Source organism: Lepidochelys kempii, chromosome 3 (genome assembly GCF_965140285.1).
Source record: "Lepidochelys kempii isolate rLepKem1 chromosome 3, rLepKem1.hap1, whole genome shotgun sequence".
Classification (NCBI taxonomy): domain Eukaryota; kingdom Metazoa; phylum Chordata; order Testudines; family Cheloniidae; genus Lepidochelys; species Lepidochelys kempii.
In genome coordinates this window covers 185,118,001-185,142,025 of record NC_136382.1, presented here as the reverse complement: position 1 = coordinate 185,142,025, position 24,025 = coordinate 185,118,001, and the positions used below count along the sequence as shown (strand labels likewise).

At 42.6% G+C, this 24,025-nt stretch overlaps 1 protein-coding gene across 6 annotated transcripts in view; it reads right to left on the bottom strand.

The window, feature by feature from the left end:
* Window positions 1-23,736, bottom strand: part of FBXO11 (F-box protein 11) — a 197,762-nt gene extending 174,026 nt beyond the window's left edge. For 4 of the 6 annotated variants that reach the window (XM_073339263.2, XM_073339266.2, XM_073339264.2 and 1 more), the window contains exon 1: window positions 23,294-23,735. In XM_073339263.2, coding sequence (XP_073195364.1) covers window positions 23,294-23,399 — 106 coding nt within the window. In that variant the 5' untranslated portion in view covers window positions 23,400-23,735. Of the gene's footprint in view, window positions 1-22,932; window positions 23,041-23,293 lie in introns of those variants that run through there. The other 2 variants (XM_073339268.2, XM_073339265.2) reach the window with 2 other exon arrangements.
* Window positions 23,737-24,025: the final 289 nt, after the last annotated feature.

The window sequence follows — 24,025 nt, the reverse complement described above, 5'->3', positions numbered from 1 at the left end:
TCCTACGATGTCATGAACTTCTTCCGCTCACAGAAGTATGCAAAAGGCAGCAAAACAGGTTTCCACAACCTGCTAACCTATCCACATGAAACTGACATGGCCAGAGACGTTGGTTTTTCACTCATTTCAAGGGGCCCCTGAAGAGTATTCAGACACAAGAAAGTAGAAATTTCCTTGCATGTTTCTCCAATCTCCACAGCATACTACATGATTTTAAAGGTAATAAAAGTTTGCCTTATACAGCTAAGCATTTGGGAGGGAAGAAGGTGGGGGGTGGGAAGCTGAATTTTTAAAGTGTACCCAGTTTTACCCTAGCCAGATTGTAGGATGACGCTTATGTATCCACTGAAATGGAATCACAGGATAAACAGTTTCCTGTATTTTCCAGTTAAGTACATGTACACGTACACAGCTGTTGACGCTTATGTGCCAAACAGAACACACAACAAAGGGAAGGGAAAGATCACAGATATTAGTAGGCTCCAAAGGAGGTACATATTGCCATCAGGACACACAAAAAACCACTTAAGACGACTTTGGGTGTCAAATACTATGCAAACCCACAAGCACTGTGTAAAGGTAAGTCAATGCTATACAAAGCACAGAAGGACATTGCAGCAGAGTGAATCAAATATAACTGAAAACACAAGCTACAGTAAAAGCTGTATTATCTGGCATTTTACCAACTGGAAAGCTCTATAAACTGGCTTTCTGATCTTCATTGAAAGTCCGGTTTAAAGTCAGGTGGGTGTGGGGCTGGCAGGCGCCCTACCTGGCTCCGCGTGGCTCACCGGAAACAGTGACATGCCCCGCTGCTCATAGGCAGAGGAATGGCCACGAGGGTTTGGAGTGTGGGAGAGGGTGTGGGATGCAGGCTCTGGGAGGGAGTTTGGGTGAGGGAGGGGGCTCGGGGTTCCCGGTCAATGGGAGCTGCAGAGACAGTGCTTGGGGTGGGTTGGGGGCAGCGCACAGAGCTGCACCTCCACCTAGGAGAAGCGGGGACATGTTACCACTTGCGGGGAGCCGCCCAAGATGAGTGTTGCCCAGATCCAGCACCCCGCAGCCCTTCCTGTACCCCTGCCCTGAGCCCCCTCCTGCACCCAAACTCCCTCCCAGAGCCCACACCCCCGCCTGTGCCCCAACCCTGAGCCCCCTTCTGCAGCCAAACTCCCTCCCTCTTAGTTAACCAGAATTTTTTACTTACAGGCACCCCGATTCTCCCAACATGCTGGATAACAAAGCTTTTACTGTATGGGGCAAGTCAAACTGATCAACACTGTACGCTTTCCTTTCACAAAGGAAAAGAGACTTCTCCACATTGTGAGAGGTGTTTTCTTAAGCAAGACTATTTTATCAAAGTTGCACTGGTTTAATTAAGTTTATTTCAAATCAGTCTAGTTAAACAAATGTAAACCTCCAACAGATACAATTTTAAGCCAGGATAAAACTGCTTTAAGTGAGTCAGCTTTGGAGGTTTACACCAATTTGACTAGACTGGTTTTTATATAAAACTTATTTAAACTAGTTTGTTAATGCAGATCAGCTGGCTTGTAAGTTTGTCAGGGTATTTTTATTTTTTTAAGCTAAGTTACAGACCGAAACTAACCCATCAGCTCCTGAATCCCAAACCTTCAATTCTTACTCATGGAAGTTGATATTTTCATATTCACACCTACCTCCAATGCCCTACACCAGTGGTCCCCAACCTTTCTGTGGGAATACCACATTTCTATTCCCAACAGACTGTGGTGGGCGCCAAACACCCCGCCGCCGAAATGCCGCCAAGAAGTGGCAGCAAAAAGAAGCCTCCCTGCCGAAATGCTGCTGAGAAACGGCAACGCGGTTCTCAGGTGGTCATGCTTGGTGGCGGCATTTCGGTGGCGCAGTGTCCTGCGGACGCACACCACTGCACCCGCGGGCACTCCTGCACTACACCCACCCACTGCATGGGACATAACAGGCAAATGGCCAAATTTTCACTGTCACTTTCTGCTCATCCACAATGTTCCTTTAGATCTCTGCTCTCTGCTTTAACAGCACCTCTGGGAGAAACTGGCACGGCATCTCGTCCCTGAGCTACCTCCACTTATTGCGCAGAGTGAAAATCTCTTAGAGACAGGTAAGTGGGAATGTCATTTGCAGACATTTTTAGACACTGAGATGGAGGTTCCAGAACACCTACCCTCAGTTAGGATATTCAGTAAGCTTCACTTAACTCTCTTCTACGCCTGTGTCTTTGGATTTGAGACAGCAAGCTGCCTCCTTCCAACGGCAGGCTAGTCTGGATATGTCTCTCCCCTCAGAGGCTGCAGGAAATACATGCTACACATCTTTTCCAGCAGTATAATATTCAGCTTCAACTTCAGGGGAAGCATGCGGTAATAGATTATTCAACTCTTAAGTGGCTAGGCAGAATAACCTCCTACACTCCCCTTCCACGCAGCAGTGGCACTTCTTTGACACCATATATGGTAAAGAGGAAAAGCAGAGGGGCAAGCCAGGAGAGACAAAAGGCTACAAGTTTGGGGGGGACAGAGACAAAACATTATTAAAGTAATACTGAAAACACTATTGTATAACATAACAAGCCTTTAAAAATTCATTAATGGAATCTGACATACAAGGTTATCTCAAGTGGTTTTTTTTTTTTTTTTTTTTAAAGTTTAGCAAAAAATTTGACTATTCTGGCTGAGCCTTTCAAAGCTGCCAGAGAGGGACCTGGATACCCAATTCCTGTAGGACACAATTTTCATTAACATTCATGTGACTTGGTTAGACAGTCTCAAAATCTCAGTCTGTATCTTCACAGAAACAGAAAGGAAGGAGATACAAGTTTAGTGCTAACTTTCTAAATTGCGTGGCTGACATTTGAAAAATTTGACCCTGATGCTTAAGATGTCATTGATACACAGCTCAGCTTAATTTTATTTTTGTTAAGAAAAGTTTTTCACGAGTCTGTACGAAGATAAGACCGCTTGGTCATTTCAACAGGCTTTTGAAAACAGCAAAAACATTTATGCTAAATACAAGTTTCTATGCAAAAGTAGCAATTTATTTCACCAAGGAGAATGCGGTATGGTTACTCAAAACATATTATTTAAGCCATCATGACTGATCATGCCCATTTAATGCACAGGATAAAGTACACCATAGGCTTTAAAATTGCCACCCCTGCTTACTGCTCTGACATTCCCTTTCAAGGTTTATATCCCTGTATCTGGTTACCAAGAGGGAAAAAAAAACAAAAAAACACCCAAACATACAGACGAACCTAGGGCTAAAATGTATATAGCACTAAAGAGTTTAGTTCAAAATCGTAACTCTACCACCATCTAAAAATTGTACAGTTTTCTAGGGAGACTACAAGAAATTAAGACATCACTATTCTCCACCACCACTTTACACCAGTAAAGCCATCAGGAACTTCTGCATTAATACCCAATTTTGTAACAGACACAGACAACCAGATTAACTGAAGACAATTACCAGACCAGCCTGCAGAAGGTAGCATCCACCAATCTACCACTTCAAAAAGACAAGAAAAAGTATGTAAGGATGCCCAAGTGGCTGCCTTGCTCAGTTCAAGAAGGGAAGCATTCCCCTCTCTCATCTTAAGACAGGGATCCTTCTCACTGAATGATTCTTGTTTAAAAGGTAGTCCTTATCTAGGACATTGGCCTCCTTAATCCAGTTGTAACCTCAACAAGAAAGAAAAACCTCTAGAAACTATTAAGCTTTTCTTCCTAAAACTCTCACACATAAAAACAAACAAACAAAAAAACTAAAACAAAACACACACACTTCACAAACAAAAAAAGGCTTCATTTTCTAACTTTCAAAGTTGTCTTCAGACGTGTAGAATCATAGAAACGTAGAACTCAAAGGGACCTTCATAGATCATCTATTGCAGTCCCATGCACTGAGGCAGGATTAAGGATTATCTAAAACAGTGATGGGCAACGTGAGGCCTGTCACGGTAATCCGCTGGTGGGCCACAAAACAGTTTGTTTACATTTGCACAGCCGCCCACAGCTCCCAGTGGCCGTGGTTTGCCATTCCCGGCCAATGGGAGCAGCGGGAAGCCACGGCCAGCACATCCTCATGCTGCTTCCCACGGCCACTGGGAGCTGCAGGAGGCCACGCAAATGTAAACAAACTGTCTGGTGGCCCACAGGCCACAGGTTGCCCACCACTGATCTAAGACCATCCCAGACAGGTATTTGTCTAACAAGTTCCTAAAAACCTCCTATGACAGAGATTCGACAAATCTCCCTAGGTAATTTGTTCCAGTGCTTAACTACCCTTATTGTTAGGAATTTTTCCCTAACGTCTAACCTAAATCTTCATGCTGCAATTTAAGCCCTTTAGTTCTTCTCCTTATCCACTTGGGAAAGGACAACAATTTATCATGCTCCTCTTTATAACAGAAGACTTATGTCCCTTCTCCAGACCAAACCCAATTTTTTTCCACTCTTTCTTGTAGGTCATGTTTTTTAGACCTTTAATCATCTTTGTTGCTTTCCTCAGGACTTCCTCCAATTTTGTCCACATCTTTCCCGAACTGGACACAATACTCCAGTTGAGGCCATATCAGTGCTGAGTAGAGTGGAAGAACTACTTCTTTTGTCTTTCTTACAATGCTCCTGCTAATATATCCCAGAATGTTTACTTTTTTTGCAACAGTATTACATTGTTGACTCATATTTAGTTTGTGATCCACCAAAACCCCCAGATTCTTTTCTGCAGTAGTCCTTCTGAGGCAGTCAGTTCCCATTTTGTATTTGTGCAGTTGATTATTCCTTCCTAAATGAAGTACTCTGCATTTACTGGAGGAAGCTGGAGAAAGCTAATGGGGGGAAAAGTGGAAATAAACTTGAGTGAAAAGTTTAGGGGGGGAGGGATAGCTCAGTGGTTTGAGCATTGGCCTGCTAAACCCAGGGTTGTGAGTTCAATCCTTGAGGGGGCCATTTAGGGATCTAGGGCAAAAATTGGGGACTGGTCCTGCTTTGAGCAGGGGGTTGGACTAGATGACCTCCTGAGGTCCCTTCCAACCCTGATAGTCTATGATTCTATGATTTGTCCTTACAGAATTTCATCCTATTTATTTTAGACCATTTCTCCAGTTTGTTAAGATCATTTTTAATTTTAATCCTGTCTTCCAACACTTGCAACACCTCCTTGCTTGGAATCATCTGTAAACTTTTATAAATGTATTCTCTATGCCATTATCCATATGCAAAGTTTCCTTCATGCACAAAGGTATTTCCCATTTTATGGGAAATGCGAGAATGAGATAAACCTTATGATCAAGTGGAAACAGAAAACCACTTTGACAGGAACAAGCTTATTCACTATTTAACCTTTGGTGGGGTGCGATGGAGGGAGAAAACCAACATAACTATTCTGGTGTAAATTTTAAGTGAAGACCAAACCCCAGATAAAATGGCGGCAATTAGAAAGACAGTTTTAAGGAGGAGGCATCTCTCAAGACACTCTCTTCTCTTCAGAAGAAAGCATTTGTTAACAACATTTAACATCCAGTTGTGTCCCACTGAGTTAAGAGATTTGTGTACACCCAAAAGTTCTCAGCTTTAGCTTCTGAGCTTCTCTGAGGTCACCAGATGGGAACCCATGGAGCAACATATGTTGTTGTTTCTCAAGGCCCACCAATAGCTGACACTTAGCCATTCAAATCTTTATATATTTTACCTTGAAAAGTGGCAAAAATGTTAGAACACTGCATTTTAAAGATTTGGATTCTCCCCCTCCCATGCATCATTTAGGAGGGTGGTAAAGCACTGGACTGGGTTACCTAGGAAGGTGGTGGAATGTCCATCCTTAGAGGTTTTTAAAGCCTGACTTGACAAAGCCGTGGCTGGGATGATTTAGTTGGGATTGGTCCTGCTTTGAGCAGGGGGTTGGACAAGATGAATTCCTGAGGTCTCTTCCAACCCTCATCTTCTATGATCTGAAGTTACCTCAGATTACCAGATCATGCAGACATCACAGGTACACCAGTGTAGCAAGCATCCATTCTGAAAATTGCTGCTACTTCACACACAACTACCTAAAAACATGCCACCAGGTTGCCAAACAGATTATCAGATTTCCCATGGTGAACGGTCAGTCAAAGCCTTGCTTTTGGGGAATGCAGAGGGACTGATCAAGGAAGAAGTTAGGCAGCTCCCCAAACTAAGGATTCCTGGGCCACTCCACGACTAACAAGCTGACCTGGATTTTACAATCTTGTGAAGGACTGTGCCTGTCATGGACAGGGGAGGAAAGATGGACACTAGATCCAACTCTCAAGGATATGAGACATCTATGCCCAGTGTCATCAGAGATCAGAACCTGGAGAAGAATGTTGCTACCTTTCTGCTTGACTGACAGGCGATCAGGTCCTTCAGTCTTCCACTTGCCAATAAACACAAACACACACACACACACACACCCCACTTGCTGACTGGTGCAGTTCTCATTCCCCAAGGTAGATCTGACAAAGCCAGTCCAACCTAGAATTATTATAGCGATAAATGGCTTGTTTATTAAGATATTCAGTTTAATAAACAAAGACAAATAAAAACAAGAAATATTCAAAACAATTAAATATGTAGCTTCTACGCAAAGTTATTTCTGCTTTTTTTAAAAAGATCTAAGGATGACATGTATGATGTTATGCAAACACAGTTAAACTAGAGCAGTGATTTTCAATCTATAGTCTATATTGATGACATCTTCATCATCTGGACCCATGGAAAAGAAGCCCTTGAGGAATTCCACCATGATTTCAACAATTTCCATCCCACCACCAACCTCAGCCTGGTCCAGTCCACACAAGAGATCCACTTCCTGGACACTACAGTGCTAATAAACAACGGTCACATAAACACCACCCTATACCGGAAACCTACTGACCGCTATTCCTACCTGCATGCCTCCAGCTTTCACCCTGACCACACCACACGCTCCATCGTCTACAGCCAAGCTCTGCGAAACAACTGCATTTGCTCCAACCCCTCAGACAGAGACAAACACCTACAAGATCTCTGTCAAGCTTTCTTACAACTACAATACCCACCTGCGGAAGTAAAGAAACAGATTGATAGAGCCAGAAGAGTTCCCAGAAGTTACCTACTACAGGACAGGCCTAACAAAGAAAATAACAGAACGCCACTAGCCGTCACCTTCAGCCCCCAACTAAAACCCCTCCAACGCATTATTAAGGATCTACAACCTATCCTAAAGGATGACCCAACACTCTCACAAATCTTGGGAGACAGGCCAGTCCTTGCCTACAGACAGCCCCCCAACCCGAAGCAAATACTCACCAACAACCACATACCACACAACAGAACCACTAACCCAGGAACTTATCCTTGCAACAAAGCCCGTTGCCAATTGTGCCCACATATCTATTCAGGGGACACCATCACAGGGCCTAATAACATCAGCCACACTATCAGAGGCTCGTTCACCTGCACATCCACCAATGTGATATATGCCATCATGTGCCAGCAATGCCCCTCTGCCATTTACATTGGTCAAACTGGACAGTCTCTACGTAAAAGAATAAATGGACACAAATCAGATGTCAAGAATTATAACATTCATAAACCAGTCGGAGAACACTTCAATCTCTCTGGTCACGCAATCACAGACATGAAGGTCGCTATCTTAAAACAAAAAAACTTCAAATCCAGACTCCAGCGAGAAACTGCTGAATTGGAATTCATTTGCAAATTGGATACTATTAATTTAGGCTTAAATAGAGACTGGGAGTGGCTAAGTCATTATGCAAGGTAGCCTATCTCCCCTTGTTTTTTCCTACCCCGCTCCCCCGCAGATGTTCTGGTTTAACTTGGATTTAAACTTGGAGAGTGGTCAGTTTGGATGAGCTATTGCCAGCAGGAGAGTGAGTTTCTGTGTGTATGGGGGTGGGGTGTGTGTGAGAAAACCTGGATTTGTGCTGGAAATGGCCCACCTTGATTATCATGCACATTGTAGGGAGAGTGGTCACTTTGGATGAGCTATTACCAGCAGGATAGTGAGTTTGTGTGTGTGGTTTTTGGGAGGGGGGTGAGAGAACCTGGATTTGTGCAGGAAATGGCCCAACTTGATTATCATGCACATTGTGTAAAGAGTTGTCACTTTGGATGGGCTATCACCAGCAGGAGAGTGAATTTGTGTGGGGGGGGTGGAGGGTGAGAAAACCTGGATTTGTGCTGGAAATGGCCCAACCTGATGATCACTTTAGATAAGCTATTACCAGCAGGACAGTGGGGTGGGAGGAGGTATTGTTTCATATTCTCTGTGTGTATATAAAGTCTGCTGCAGTTTCCACGGTATGCATCCGATGAAGTGAGCTGTAGCTCACGAAAGCTCATGCTCAAATAAATTGGTTAGTCTCTAAGGTGCCACAAGTACTCCTTTTCTTTTTGCGAATACAGACTAACACGGCTGTTACTCTGAAACCAATCTATAGTCTGTGGACCCCTAGGGTCTTCAGACTATGTCTAAGGTTTCCAAAGGGGTTTGCACCGCCAGTCAAAATTTTTAGGCGTACACAAATAAAAAAAGGTGGAAAACCACTGAACTAGAGCAATGTAAACCAATAATCTTGATTATCATTTATATAGTTGGCTTGTTTAGATTCTTTTCTCTGGAAAAAGTGTTAAAGGTTGACAAGACTTTGGGGGACTGCTAGGGCCCCAAAAGCTAAAGGGTTGTGTGCTTTCTGATGAATTTTAGTATGTTTTTATGTTAATCTTTTATATAAGAGTTAGGTATTAATACTATTTATTAGTAGGGCATCAATAGACTCATATTAAGCCACTGGTGTGATAACTGTAAAGATAAATATCAGTGATGGAAAAACTTCAGGTGTTTCTCTAAGCCACTGGAGTAGACCAAGATATACTGTATGAGGAACTTAATAAAGTGAGGGCCTTCCGGGTAAAAGGTCATTCTTTAACTTTCTGCTAAAGCATTTGGAGTCTGGCATTTCTCAGCTCACGCTACGTGGTGTTAAAGTGACAAAATTCATCCTAAATGAAAGGAAGAAAAAGAGAATGTAAAAAAACTTTTCTGCTGTGAGAGACGAGAGTTCCTCACCCTCAAAGAAGCGGAGAAGACCCAGTGCAGGCTGGGGCTGAACACTCACAGAAAGAGGAGAGAGCACGAAAAAGATCCAGCCCAGAGACGCGACAAGGGGGAAAAAAAGCAGGTACAGCACAGAAAAATAAACTCCATTAAAAGCTGCAGTAAGGAGTCCTACAAACAGAAAGTGAGAGGTCATCTCCACAGGGACACAGAGAGAGCATGGGACAAAAGCACTCAAAAAAAGGGGGGGAAGGAACAAAGAGGATGGAGCCAATAATTATCCTAATACCTCCAACGATGGAGCCAGGATTCCTCTCATACAGTTTCTACCCTTCAGTTACAAGAATGCATCAGGACATGTTGTAAGAGGAACTTACTAAAAGTGAAGGACTTCCAGGGAAGTCATTCTTGAGCTGTCCTGTAAAGCATTCTAAGCCTACTGTGAGCTGAGAGATTGTAGTGTGACCAGAGAGGCACCAATAGGGGAAGAAGATGGCTCTGCTGAGCAGGTGGGAAGTGACTGTCTAGGGCTACACTGTGCTCTCTGTTCTGAGCTAGGAACAGCACAGAGGAAAGTTTGAGGCAGGAATGAGGAAGGGAGGTAGCGTTCTCACCAGCTAGCCTCCCACCCACACAGCACTGCTGTCCTTAAATGCAGGAGGCCAGTATCACTTTTTTTTAAAAGCTGCTGTCAGCATCCCAGGAAATTGGCTGTGACCAAATGTTTGTAAAAACTGGGCCAGCTACAAACAAAACAGGACTGTTGCCGGTATGTAGTCATTGCTAATTGATCCACAGGAAGCAGGGGCTCATGGTCAAACATGCAGTCTGGAGTCAGGAGATCCAAGTTTTATTCCTGAGTGCCCCAAATTCCATCTACGATCTTGGGCAAATGCTGTAACCAACGTAATTGAACAGAAGGGGATGAAAAGTGAAATCTTAAATTTCTGGACTGCTTGCCAATACACATGGAAGAAACCATTTATCAAAGATGTTTCTATCACACATTGTAGATTTTTAAAATATGCTTTTTAAAGCATTTTATCTGTTACAATTGTATTTGTTATGTATTTGTTATCAAAATATTGATAACCAAATACATGCTAAAAAGAAGCGTTCACATTTTGGCTGAAATAATATTTTCCTCTCCTGTCAAAGAGCTACTTGCAGCAGGCAAGTGACAAAATGGAATTTTGCACAGCAACTTCACACTAAGTTTTAATTCCAGTTATTTTCTAAATTATGTGGGATGGAAAGTGATGCTGGGTTGTTTAAAAATGCCATATTGTAGGGTCAGAGGGTCCAATCTTTTAAGCCTCAGGACCAAACTCTCGAGTTCAAAAAGACCACAATCAATACTTTGGGACAGATTCTTAGACAGGCCAAAAGGAAGGAAAAACCATCCACACCCTGTTGAGAATTCCCCCAGCAGGCATGGAGTCAGCATACTCCAGCTATCCTCAAATGGCATAAGGTCCTTAGGTGACCATTACCAGTGGGTACAAGCTAGAGCACCACCTGAACTGTTCTAACCTGGCTGCAGCAGGGAGTCCATTGCTTTACACAACTGCTGGACAGCAGTCACATACTGGAGATCAGGAAACTGAGTTCTATCCCTGGCTCTAATAAAAGAGTATACTGGACAGGGAAAGGATAATCAAAGCACATTTTATCTGAAAAGACTAAGGGTAAGTAGCTACAATTTAAGCCTACCATGGCTTAAATCTTGGAATCTATTCCCAGCATTGCTTGCAATGACCTTTAATTGGAACATTTCTTTTCAGTTATGGAGAAAGTGAAAACCACAACACTGACAAATACCATTTATTTATAACCAATATTGTATTAATCACCATAAAAGAGAAGAAAAGCACAGATCCTAGAGCATTTTAGATTTCTTGCAAAAGGTGTCTGAAACAAGGTGAGACAATCCAGTAAAAAAAAAACTTTAAAGGGGTCATTTATGAACACTTACTGTTTTTTCTAAATCTAACCCAATTTCTATCAAACTACCAAGAAAAATCCAAAAAGCATTCAAAGTTTACTTTCCATATTTAGGTTTCTTTTTTAAAAATAAAGGTTTAAAGCTCCTGTTAAAGTGAAAACTTCTTACTCAACCTTAACTATGGAAGAGACATAAGCAACTCCATAATAAGGTATGAAATGTAGAAAAGTTAAGACCGTCTACTGCAATATTAACTTAGGTAGCATATACAAATTTCCTATTAAATGTTCAATATATTTTCACTGGTCATTGTATATTTTGTGATATCCATTAACCTAATGGTGAACACTGGTATAGTATGACCAAGCTCACTTTACTGTAAAAAACTTGAGTGAAATCTCCCCCTTTCCCTTTTGTTTTTTCGCTTTAAAAAAATTAATTTAAGTGAGGAGAAGAGGCTGCAAGGTTAAAAAAAAATTACTTGTAGTTAATAATGTACTCCTGACAGAATTCTGCACCAGTGTGGGGACACAGAATTCATATGGCCCACATATTTCTGTGCCCCCACCCCCGTGCAGAAAAACGCAAAAAAAAAAAATCTGCTGGGAGGACATGTGTCTCTTCCCTGGCAGCACATCTGTTCCAGCACACCGGGAGCAGCTTCAGAGATGCAAATCCCTGCGGGGGTGGGAGGGGGAAGTGGCAGGAGGGACGTTGATCACCATCAGGGCACGGGCCAACAAGCATCTTGATACTGCGGCTTGAGGGGCGTGGAGGAGGGTAGATCTTTTTGTTATGCAGGAGGAAGACTCTGCCCCGAGGCAGAAGTGTAGTAGCCTGCCTGCCGGCCTAGTAAAATGTTACATCTTGAGAACTGAAAAAACACTTAATTAAATATTAGTAGCATATTACTGAAAATTCATTTTTTTAAAATTTAAGCAAATAGCTTTTGTAAAAAAAAAAATAAAAAAACATTTAAAAAAATCACATTTTGTCTTTGGTTAATTGATCTCATTCACAGAATCATAGAATATCAGGGTTGGAAGGGACCTCAGGAGGTCATCTAGTTCAACCCCCTGCTCAAGGCAGGACCAATCCCCAACTAAGTCATCCCAGCCAGGGCTGCAACTTGAGACCATTACTCCTTGTCCTGTCCTCTTCCACCACTGAGAACAGTCTAGAGCCATCCTCTTTGGAACCCCCTTTCAGGGACGATCACGTCCCTCGATCTGCTGGCAATGCCCCTACTTATACAGCCCAAAATGCCATTGGCCTTCTTGGCAACAAGGGCACACTGTTGACTCATATCCAGCTTTTCATCCACTGTAAACCCTAGGTCCTTTTCCGCAGAACTGCTGCCGAGCCATTCGGTCCCTAGTCTGTAGCGGTGCATTGGATTCGTCCGTCCTAAGTGCAGGACTCTGCACTGGTCCTTGCTGAACCTCATCAGATTTCTTTTGGCTCAATCCTCCAATTTGTCTAGGGCCCTCTGTATCCTATCCCTACCCTCCAGCGTATCTACCTCTCCTCCCAGTTTAGTGTCATCTGCAAACTTGCTGAGGGTGCAATCCACACCATCCTCCAAATCATTTATGAAGATATTGAACAAAACCGACCCAAGGACCGACCCTTGGGGCACTCTACTTGATACCGGCTGCCAACTAGGCATGGAGTCATTGATCACTACCCATTGAGCCCTATGGAGGCAGAAATGTAGCAACCTGTCTGCACAGTAACATTGTTAATTATTCTGTTGTTAGTTAACTATTCCCATTCTCAGTCATCTCCCCCAGCATCATAAAAACCTGTAGAAGTTTTAAGGCTCCTATATTGCCAGAGTGATGCAGAGCCTTATAAATGACTGTAAGGGAATGAGGTAGGGAGATTTATGCGCTCTCTCACTTTTTTCCTGTGCCAAAGTGGCACAATAGATTTTTACTTACCATTTTAAAAAAAAAAAAAAGCCCAAGACTTTTGAGGGCAAATAAAACATTTACCAAGCAGTCAATAAAATGTCAGGACAATCAGAAACAAGCACTTCCCAAAGTATCCAGCTAGGTCCAGGACAATGATTCGCAAAACTGTATGACTGTCACGTGTGAAAGTCTGAGCAATTTAAAATGACATTCTACTTTTTTTTTTTTTTCTGTTTGGTGTTCTGTAATGTAATTTAAATGAAAATACAGGATTATAACTGGAATGCAGGGTATTAGTTACCAAGTATTTGTAAGTTAACTTTCATGTATCTAGGAAATGCTGAATACTTATTGTGACTTTTTTCTGTATTGTAGTTTAAATAACTTACCAAAACAATTGAAACTGGTGTGATTATACTGCATTATTTTGACAAATAAAATTTGCAGAATTTTGCAGAATTTTTTGGCACAGAATCCCCCCAGGAGTAATAATGTTAATACTGTATTTAGTTCCAATTAAGCTTAGCTATTCAAACTTCATTTAGGAGACGGACTTGGATGGGATGAGTTCTCACCATTGCTGCTGCTACTAAATGGATGGATTAAACAGCATTTCTCAAATGCGGCCACCAGGGGCTTTTCTTGCAGCCACAGCCTCCTCTGCTGTGGGGGAGGGTGGAAGTAGCTGCCCCTCCTCCTCTCTGTTGGTCCAGGATACACTGCCTTGGTGTTGGGTTGCTGGGGCCCCCAGCAGGGGTTGGGCCCTGCCTCCCTCTGGAGACACCTGGGGCATAACACTGGAGGACTACATTCCTCAGAAGACTACAGTAAGAATGTGCAAAGCTTGATGGTTTTAATATGATGCTTAAATTGCAGACACAAAAACAATACTGGTCAACACTGAACTTTACCAAGCTTTCCAAAAGAAGTTACTGTTGAACTCAGAATAAACATGAAAAATTTGAGCAGAAAGTAAAATAAAATGAAGAGTCTGAAAAAAGTTCTTCTTCAGCCATAACTAGAAGACCACTATTATGGCACTCAACTAACCAGCCGTACTCACAAGACTAGTATGATAAGAAAAAAAAAAACAACATGGGAAGTTCCCCGCCTCAAGACTCTCACTGTTTAATCACTGATGTGTGGATATTTGGCTACATGAAGAGACATTTTCCATTATCTAGCTATTTAAGCAATGCATACTTTATCATTTAAAAAGCTGACCTGTTAGGACAGTTTGTTTCAACAGCTACTGAGATCTTTATGTAATTCAGATTTTACTTTCAAAAAAGCTTTAGCTAAATGTACAGTAAATGGATAAGCAATTGAAGAAATGGGAAATTGGCAATTGGCAATTTTGACCATGTGTGTCATTTAAGGGCTGATCCAAGTATCACTGTAATAATCATTGGAACTCTTTCACCTGACTGCAATGGGCTTTTGATTAGGCCATTAATGAATTATTTCCATTTTCATGACAACCATCTAAGTTTTCATACTTTGCTCATCACCCTTGAAAATATTTACATGTTGTCTTAGTCATAGCAGTTTTTTTAAATGCACATAAAACTGCTGACTTTTTATATTTTACTAGTAAGCACATTCTAAAAGAAATTGACATGAAAACAGTTTGTTCATATAGTTAAAAAGTCTTTCAAGATAACATGAAATAACCAACATTAACTAATGTATAGGAGTCAAAAAAATCTACTGATAAGCCCTTTCTAAGTACATGTACAAGAATTTATTAATGGAAAACAAAGAGTTGAAACTTCATTCCCATAGGATGCCACTCAATCAGAAGCCTGACAAAAAAAAAAAGACAGATTTTATTCCAAGTACTTTAAAACACACTATGTTTCTTTTGAATGAAAAGGGGAAGTGAATTTCTAACTCAAGGACTATCCACTAAGAATGTCCTAGTTCCAGCTTCCAGCCATTCAAAGCTACAGACCAGGGGTCGGCAACCTTTGGCATGCGGCCCATTGCAGTAATCTGCTGGCGGGCCTCGAGATGTTTTGTTTATGTTGACCGTCCACAGGCACCGGCTCCCGCAGCTCCCAATGGCTGAGGTTCACCGTTCCCAGCCAATGGGAGCTGCAGGAAGCAGAAGACAACACATGCCTGAGGCCCACGCTGCTTCCCACAGCTCCCATTGGCCGGGAACGGTGAACCTAGTCCACTTGGAGCTACTAGGGGCCGTGCTTGCAGACGGTCAATGTAAACAAAACATCTTGTGGCCTGCTAGCAGATTACCGTGATGGGCTGGGTGCCAAAGGTTGCTGACCCCTGCTATAGACTATGAGTAAACCAACTCAACAGTCATGACAGTACATACAAAGGCAGCTTCTAAGCAAAGACCCAAACCATTTATGACTTTATAGGTCAATAAATACCTGAGTTTCTTCCAGAAACAAACCTGAAATTAATAGACTTCAGCAAACAGGTGCAATAGGCTCCTTATGACTGGTACCTCTGAGGAAGTTTATGGATGCACACTGTACTAGCTAGGGCTTTTGAGCTGTTATCAAGAGTAGCCCCAGGTAGCATTCAGTGCCCACATCCAATCTGGAGGCAATTAAGACATGGGAAACTGTGGAGAGGTCCACATCTTAAAGAAAATATCATAAGCACCCAAACAGATCATTTAAGGTGAAAAGCTTCTTCACCACCATGATCTGAAAATCCAGGGCAACCCCCAATTGTGAACTGTCTGATCAACACAGAGAAGAGAACACATCCCTGGCAACCCTTTCCAGATGCTTTCCTCCCCAAACCAGAAACACTCCCATTTTGTTTGGATAGAGCTTCTGTCAGGATGTTCTGTTCTAGAACTTATCTCAACTAGACATTGGCTAGTGGGAGAATATGATGTCTGAGTCAGATGCAGAGCCACACATCACCCATACACTGAATGCTACACAACCTAGATTGTCCATCTATAACCCTTTTCTACCAAACGTACATGTTATAAAGGGGTGATAGAACAGAATTTGCAAAACAGAGCCCTTGAGACAGATGAGTCATTGATTAATGTTACAATGTGGGATCATCCCATGCTGAATAGACACTGAAATGTGATCCTGCCTATGCTAAACATGGTCAGCAAGCAAACCAACAAAACCTCATGTTCAGCAGTATCAAAGAATGCTGATAAGTGTAAAAGAATAAACAAAAACAATGGATCTCACTTGCATAGTCTCCAAACAATATTTAGTTAAAAGCTGATTTCCTTCACCTATCAGCTTGAAGACTTCAAATGAGGCCAAAGTTTCCTCCCAACAATCTTCTCAATAAACCTATCCAGAAAGAGAAAGATTAGAGATGGGCCATTAGTTGGCAAGAACACCAATGTCAAGAGATGGTTTCTTGAGCAAAAGTCGAGTCACTACACAAGAGAAGCTGGCACCTGGCTCTCTAGTACGGAGGTGCTAGTAATCTCAAAACAATGGTGAACCCAATCCCTCACTCTAGCTAGATCTTAATCAGCCATGAAATGGAGAAGTCCAGCTTATGAATTATAGGAAAAACCTAATTTATTTCTTTATTTTTTAAAAAAGAGTGTAGGCAGTACAGGTACCCAAACTTGCCAAAACTCACAGAAGACAAATAGTCTTCTCCAGGCCCCACACTTACTTCTGTTTATAATTAAAAACAGCTCAAAATCAGCAAGCTTTTGCCCACCTGAAAATAAATTCCATGGCTTGGGTCTTCACCAACAGTAAAGTGAAAGAAGAAAGATCTTCATTTCCATTATCCACTAGCACGATCATCGTAAAAATTAGCTTTTGCTACTTTGGGCACAACTGCCACATTTCATCTGTTGCAGGGCATGCACGAAGCACAGTGACATGTGAGGATTATATATTAAGAAGAAATTGAAGAGCCATTGTTTGAATGGTCAAGGACAAAATACAATCATTATAACCAACAGAAAGGAAAATATGCTGTATATAGTCTCCCACAGATAGCACTGAAATGCAAGTAGGCCCATTAATTCTATAGACAAGCCAATGAAATGCATTCTCTACCCCAATAGTAGTAAAAGTGGCCACATACTTCAAGTGAATGAAAGATTATGACAAAAGTGTAATCCTCGTCCCTACCCTCATATCCACCCCAAACTGAGAACCAGAAAACACGCACCTTAAAGAGCAGAGTGAATGAAACAGCCACTTGGAATACACAGACAACAGACACGATGACCATGAAATCCCTCTTCTTTTTTTGCCCTAGATGTTGAAGTCACCAAATATCTGACTCCAGTATCAGAAATGAGACCTCTCCTGGGCAGGAAATTTGAAGTGCAAGTTTGTATACTCCACCTACTCAAAATGTATTTCCATCCTGGGATTCTCACACAGTAGACCTTCAAAAGTGAGTCAGTTTTTGGAGCAAGGCATCTCTTGTGCAAGGAGCAAATACTGCCTCCCCTCCCTAACTTCAGCTCTATTTCTGCTGAACTAAATAGGCACCTAGAGAAAGCAGACCCAATAAAGCAGATGCAGAAAAATGAAGTTGGGAGCCTCTACGATAACAGCCTTATTAACTATCAACTTTGCAGTCAGTTATATGAATCAAAGCATAGATCATATGAGCTAATACTTCATAAGGCAGCAGTTGGACTTGATGGACAACAAATGCCAAACCTCAGGTCTACATCTGGAAAAAAGTGTGTCTTCTTTCCTAGTCTCCCCATTACGGATATAAAAGATTAAACAGTAAGCATTAGACCTACCGTTAACCGACCTTAACCATCCAGAGGGACCCCAGCCCCAGCAGCCAGGCCAGGCCGAAGCTGCGCCAGCCCCAGGCAGGCCAAAGAGGCCCCAGCCAGGCTACGCCAGCTGGCCGGAACAACCCCAGCCCAGGCAGCACCATGCTACAGAAAGAAGTACGATTTAGTAACAACTGGCTCCTACATATGACAAGTTTAAAATACTTATACTCAGAAAGCACACTTAGTATTTGTTTTGTTAGTTTGCTCTAATAAAACAAAATTTTAAAAGTCTCCTTTTAAAAATTTTTGTCAAAAAATGCTACCTTTTTAAAAACTATGGAAAGCAATGTTTCGGAGGATAGTTAACAAATTGTATTCTCCGCTATTCAAAGGCGACTAATTTAACTGATCAGTAAAGAACTAAAACAAAGATGTCTGAGCTATGTGCCGATCATATATGCAAGTAATAAACTCACCAGACATATTTACACCATTACACACACCACTCAAACTAACAATGGAGATTTTTAGCTAAGAACTAGCCAAAGTATAATTAAGAGAAACGTGTAACAAACAATGTCAAAAGATTAAGTAATGACAATATCAAACAGGTAATAAACATTACTTTTTCTTGATCACTTTTACTCTACAATAACTATTCCAAAACAAAATATTTCTCCTATTTACATGCATATCTTATTCTTTATCCTTACTGTGATGTGTAGTCTACATACATCATATGTTACTGAATTATTTTTCTTACATCAAATATATTTGGCTTTGGTTCTTATAAAAAAAAGTAAAATAAAAGGCAATCACATAACAAAATTTAGCAATGTTACAGAAATGCATTTGCTTGTCTCTGTATATATAACATAGATTTCTCTCTTTTAATCTATAAAAAAGGAAATTTAAGCAACTGTGAAAAATAAAAGCTTTTATAAGCCGGAACCAAAGTAAGTAAGGTTTGGGATTCCACACACACAAAATGAGAAAGACTGGGAACCATGTATGTTGGCATACAAGACCCAACTATTCTCAAAATCATGGAAAGTGTCTTTGGGGCCACCAGATGAGGTATATGTCTTGATATTAACAATGGACAAAGTTCCTTTGATTTTTCAACAATAGCGTGACAGCATTTTTACTAACAGGCCTCAAAACCTGCATCCCACAATTCACAACACAGAATTTGGGCCCAAAGCAGTACTGCAGAACTGAGTGTATAACTTCTACTAATTTTATTTCTTAAGATCCTTATTTTCCTAATGGAAAGTAAGGACCACAGATCCCTGTATAAACATATCACCTTTTCTTAGCCAGATGTGATTTTTAAGGAACATGAAAAACCAACATTAACTTTCTTTCTACCTCTAGTACTGCTCTCTGATTTCTCGCCATTTTAGAGCTGATCTATACACAAACTGAAACTGATTCAGTTATTTTGGTGCAAGTTTGTGGGTGGACACTCATTTCACAATAAAAATAACTGGACTGACTTTAGCCAATTTTATTCCAAAATAAGAGTGTCCACCCCCCAAAAGTAACTAAATCAATTTTAAACACACACCTTTTGTTATGCCAATGTAAATGTATGTATAGATGAGACCTAAGTAAGGTCTGCTCTACCAATTTTCTACTTTGTAAGATACAGGTAGAATCATAATCAAACTTGCAAGGTATAGTTGCAGTTTACAATATACTGCAGGGGTGGCCAACCTGAGCCTGAGAAGGAGCCAGAATTTATCAATGTACACCACCAAAGAGCCACAGTAATATGACAGCAGCCACCCATGAGCTCACTCTCCCTGCCCGCTGCCAGCGCCTCCCGCCCACTGACAGCCTATCGGCTCCTCCCCGCACCTCACAATCAGCTGTTTTGTGGCATGCAGGAGGCTCTGGGGAGGAGGGGAGGAGCGAGGGGATAGCAGGCTCAGAGGAGGGGGTGGGAAGGGGTGGAGTGGGGGCAGGCCTGTGGCAGAGCCAGGGGTTGAGCAGTGAGCACCCCCCAGCACATTGGGAAGTTGGCACCTGTAGCTCCAGCCCTGGAGTTGGTGTCTATACAAGGAGCCGCATATTGACTTCTGAAGAGCCGCATGTGGCTCCGGTTGAGCACCCCTCCAATAGAGGATCCTCAATTCCATTAAGAACTTGGTTCTGGACATAACCTCTGGGCTTAAACGGGATTACACCTAGTATCATACGCAGGACTAGGACACAAAATATACAGCTGCTTTTTGCAAACAAGGGGGAAAAAATACATATCTTCTGTGCCATTTCTCAAGCTAACAGTTTTAAGCTATGTACTGAGCACGAATTTTTAGATATAGTCTAACCTTGTTTTCTTCCACGAATTATAACCATTATTTCTATTAGTGAAAAATGGTACTACACAGGAAATGTGGAAATATTTAAGCATAGAATAAAGAGTTCATCTAGTCCAGAATCCTGTCTCTGAAAAGAGTCCGTCCCACATGTTTCAGAGAAAGATGAAAAGACCCAACTACACCATAGCCTTAACCACATCACAGCTATATGACAGAGTTATATATGCTGCAACAGGTTTATTTGATTTGATTTGCATGTGATTATGATGATGTCCTTTTCACTTTGCAAACAAAAGACCCAACAGGTTACCAGCTTCTCTGATTTAACAGTGTACAATGTGGAGACGTCATAACAATACTATACTCATTATGTCCTGTTCACACTGCAAATATGAAATATTAGAATACAAATGCCCATGTCTGTGTTCTGTCAAGTCACACAGCGAAGCACTGGCATGGTTATACTTGTAATTCAAACACCTATAATGAACCTATCCAAATGTACCATGGGCGAAAGATTTCTTTTTGATTCCACCTAGTGATCCATTCATTTCCTGTAGCAGGAGGTATAACCTTTAGTTATTACTCAAGTTCGTTTAAATGTTGTTGCTATTGTGGTTGTAAAGCATCATGTACACATATAGCATTCAGTAATATATAAAAGGTCTGACCTCTATATAAACAACACCATTATCTCAAGCAATAAAGGAGTTGTACAGATAAACAGTACAATGCATTAAAAACTTTATTTTTTATTTGCATCCTTAAGAGTCCCCTTGCTTCTATATTAGGGCATGAGACGAATAAATACCATTCATTATTTTATACATCATCACATTTGCTCCTCTTCTTTCTAAACTAGATCTCAGTATTATATATTTCTTTTCATATGAAAGCATTTTACTACTAATTTTACATTGCTCACTTCTCTATTACCTTCATTCAGATGGTGACCAAAACTCAAGGTAGTAATAAAAATGAAAATACACCTCTGATTTATATAATGCCATTCTCTAATCCCTTAATATTTTGTAATATTTTATTTACTTTATTGACTACCATCTGTATTTTGGTCCAGTCCAACTCCCTTGGAAGCCATTGGAAAAGCTCCTGTTACCTTCCATGAACATTGGTTCAGGCTCTTACACCTCTAGGAAAAAAACAAGCATGGCAGAGATGCTCTAAATGTTAGTATAAAACTGACACAACATCCAACAATTTATAATCAGATTGGGGTCAAGTCAAATTCAGAAAGTGGAAGAGGGGAAAAATCACTTGGGTTCAACAGACAGTGAAACTTGATGTTGTTATAGTTCCTTCATCATCAGTAGGTGGTAAACAACAGTAAATAAGTAGTCCACGGATTTTAGGGTACACAGACCTCCTCAAATATGTAATGTGATTAATTAATTTACAGCCTGGCATTCTAATTGAAAAAGTTTCTGCTCATATCATTAGCATATTAGTACAGTTTGAGATGATTAGCAAAACCCTAAGATTGAATAGTCATAATCTATAACTGTAATTTTTCTCTTTCACAAAATTATTCGGTTTTTAAAAAATCAACCCAGGAGAATTAAAAAAAAACAACTTACATTATACATAACATAGGAGATGAAACCCTTTAGTGCATGTGACACAAAAGGAGGAAATCAAAAATTTTAAAATATCAGTTTATCAGATAAGTTATTTTAATTATACAATTACTGAAGATTTGAAAAGTTTACACAAACTCCATAATTGGACATAAGACATCACATCCTCTAGTTATATACACAACAATCTCATCTGAGTAACATTCCTTGCTCTGACCAATGTGTGTGGTGGTGATGGGGACATAGAGAAGGAGGAAAGAAAAGAAGAGAAGGGAGAAATGGAGAATTTAAAATACTTCATTTTAAACTCTTTACTTCATTTGTTATACAGTTTAGCGTTTTTATGCAATCAAAACATAACGTATCTCTGTCGTGAATATATCTTGCCTCTAATGTAACATCCCAAATAGTCAGAAACAAAAGCCATTCAGCTGACAATGAAGCTTTTTTTTTAATTTTAAAAAGACATTTGTACATCTAAAACGGCATCACAGATCAGTTCCCTTTATCAGGCGAGAGGTGTGACAGCCAATGCATAAAAAATTAAAATCCAATCCACCAGAGAAGACGTGCAAAATGTCTCCTTCAATCCCACCCCCATCTCTCCTTTAAAAAATACCCCTACAAATACTGTACACACACAAACCCAGCTAATGAATATGGCAACAGTTACAGAGCTAAGTGATCAAGGAACCATTCTCCCTCCAAAAACAAACAAACAAAAAAAACCCCTCGGCTCCAGCGTTTCTGTTACAGTCTCCATTAAAGGCGGAATCCCACCTCGGTGAATTCTCAGCCCTTTTAGACAATGGTGCTGCCCTGATTAGGTCCAAATTGACAACATTTTTGCACTAGGCCCTGGACAAATGTATACACAAAAACCAGCCAGGATTCAGATACATTGGGTCGGCGCCTCCCGTTTCCCACCCCGGATCCTGACACTAGCTCAGGAGGGACAAACGTGGTGAGGGGATATCGGGTGAAGGGAGAGAAGAGTTGCGAGGTGGAGGTAAATAAATGGCCGATGTGTTACACTGAAATGCTTCGCTGTAATGGGTCCCCCTCCCCCTTCGGGGCTGTGTAACCAAAGCACTGAATCCAAACTGCGCAGCAAACATTGTGCGGCTCAGGAGACTGGGAAGAGGCAGAGAGAGAGGAGCCGCGGCTGCTGCCGCTGTCTCCCTGAGACACCATTTAAACGATGGGGGTAGAGAAGAGGCGACAGTGTCAACACAAGTTACTCGGTTACCATGTCCCCAGGCCCAGCGGATCCCCCTCGGCCCAAGGGGCTAGTCCCTCACCCTACACCACGGGGGTCGCCGTGCCTTACCTCCTCCCAGCACTAGCGGATCGCCCACGGACCTCAACGAGGAGGCTCCCCCAGGGAGAAGGGGGAGCTGCTGCCGCCCCCGCATCAGGGGGGCCGATCCCCTCCCTGCACCGGGGGAATAGCCGAGCCTCCCGCCGCTCGGCTGCAGGGCCCAGTAGCCCTAGCCGGGGCAGAGCCCAAGCCAAACAAAGCGCGGCCTGAGCAGGAGCCAAGGGTGAAGCAGCCTGGGCTTTTCCTGGCGGAACATGGCTAGGCGACGCGGGGAGGAGTGGGGAGCGGAGAGGGGCTGCACCGCCCCGGCCTCCCCCTTTCCCTTCCCCTCGGGCAGGGCCCCCTCCGCGCCGCGGCCAGGCTCGCTTACCCCGTTCCCCGGCGGCGGCTGCGTTGTTCCTCTCCTGCTGCTGCTGCACCGGGCGCGGCCTGGACACTCGCCTGGGTCTCCTGTTGGCGGCTCGGACCGAGTTCATTTGCCGGCTCGTGTGGGTGGCGGGAGAGGAGGGGGGGTTGATCCTCCGACAAACGGTGCCTCTTCGGGGGGGGTGGGGGTGGGAGGGGAGCCCCGGGGGTGGCCGCTTCACGGCGGCAGCGGGGGAGAGGGGGGTGTCCAGTTGCGGGTCCCGCCACTGCTGCCGTCTCCTCCCCGGCTCACTGTGGAGGAACAGGGGCCGCCTGGGTCTCCCGAGCGCTCGCTATGGGGGATGTTCGCTCCGCTCCCCCCCTCCCCAGCCCCCCCAAAAACCCTCTCTTAAAGGTGCCCCGCAATCCTCAAGACCGTCGCTGCTCCGTGGCAGGAGGAGCCATTGACACTGCCTGAGACACTCAGTGAGAGGCGGCCGCTCTCCGCCAATCAGCACCTCCCACACAGAGAAAGGCTGTCTCGCAGCCAATCACGTAGCAGTTTTCATCAAGGCCAAAGTGGGGAGGGGGTTCTGGGGTGAGCGGGGTGGGGTGGCTGGAGGAAGAAGCAGGATATAAACCAAGGGTTTGGGACACCCACCCTATAGGGGAGGTAGGAGGGATGGGGAGAGAGCAGAAGAGGGGGCTGGGTGGCAGCTGTTGGGGCTCAGTGTTTATGAGGGGAGTATTGTACAGA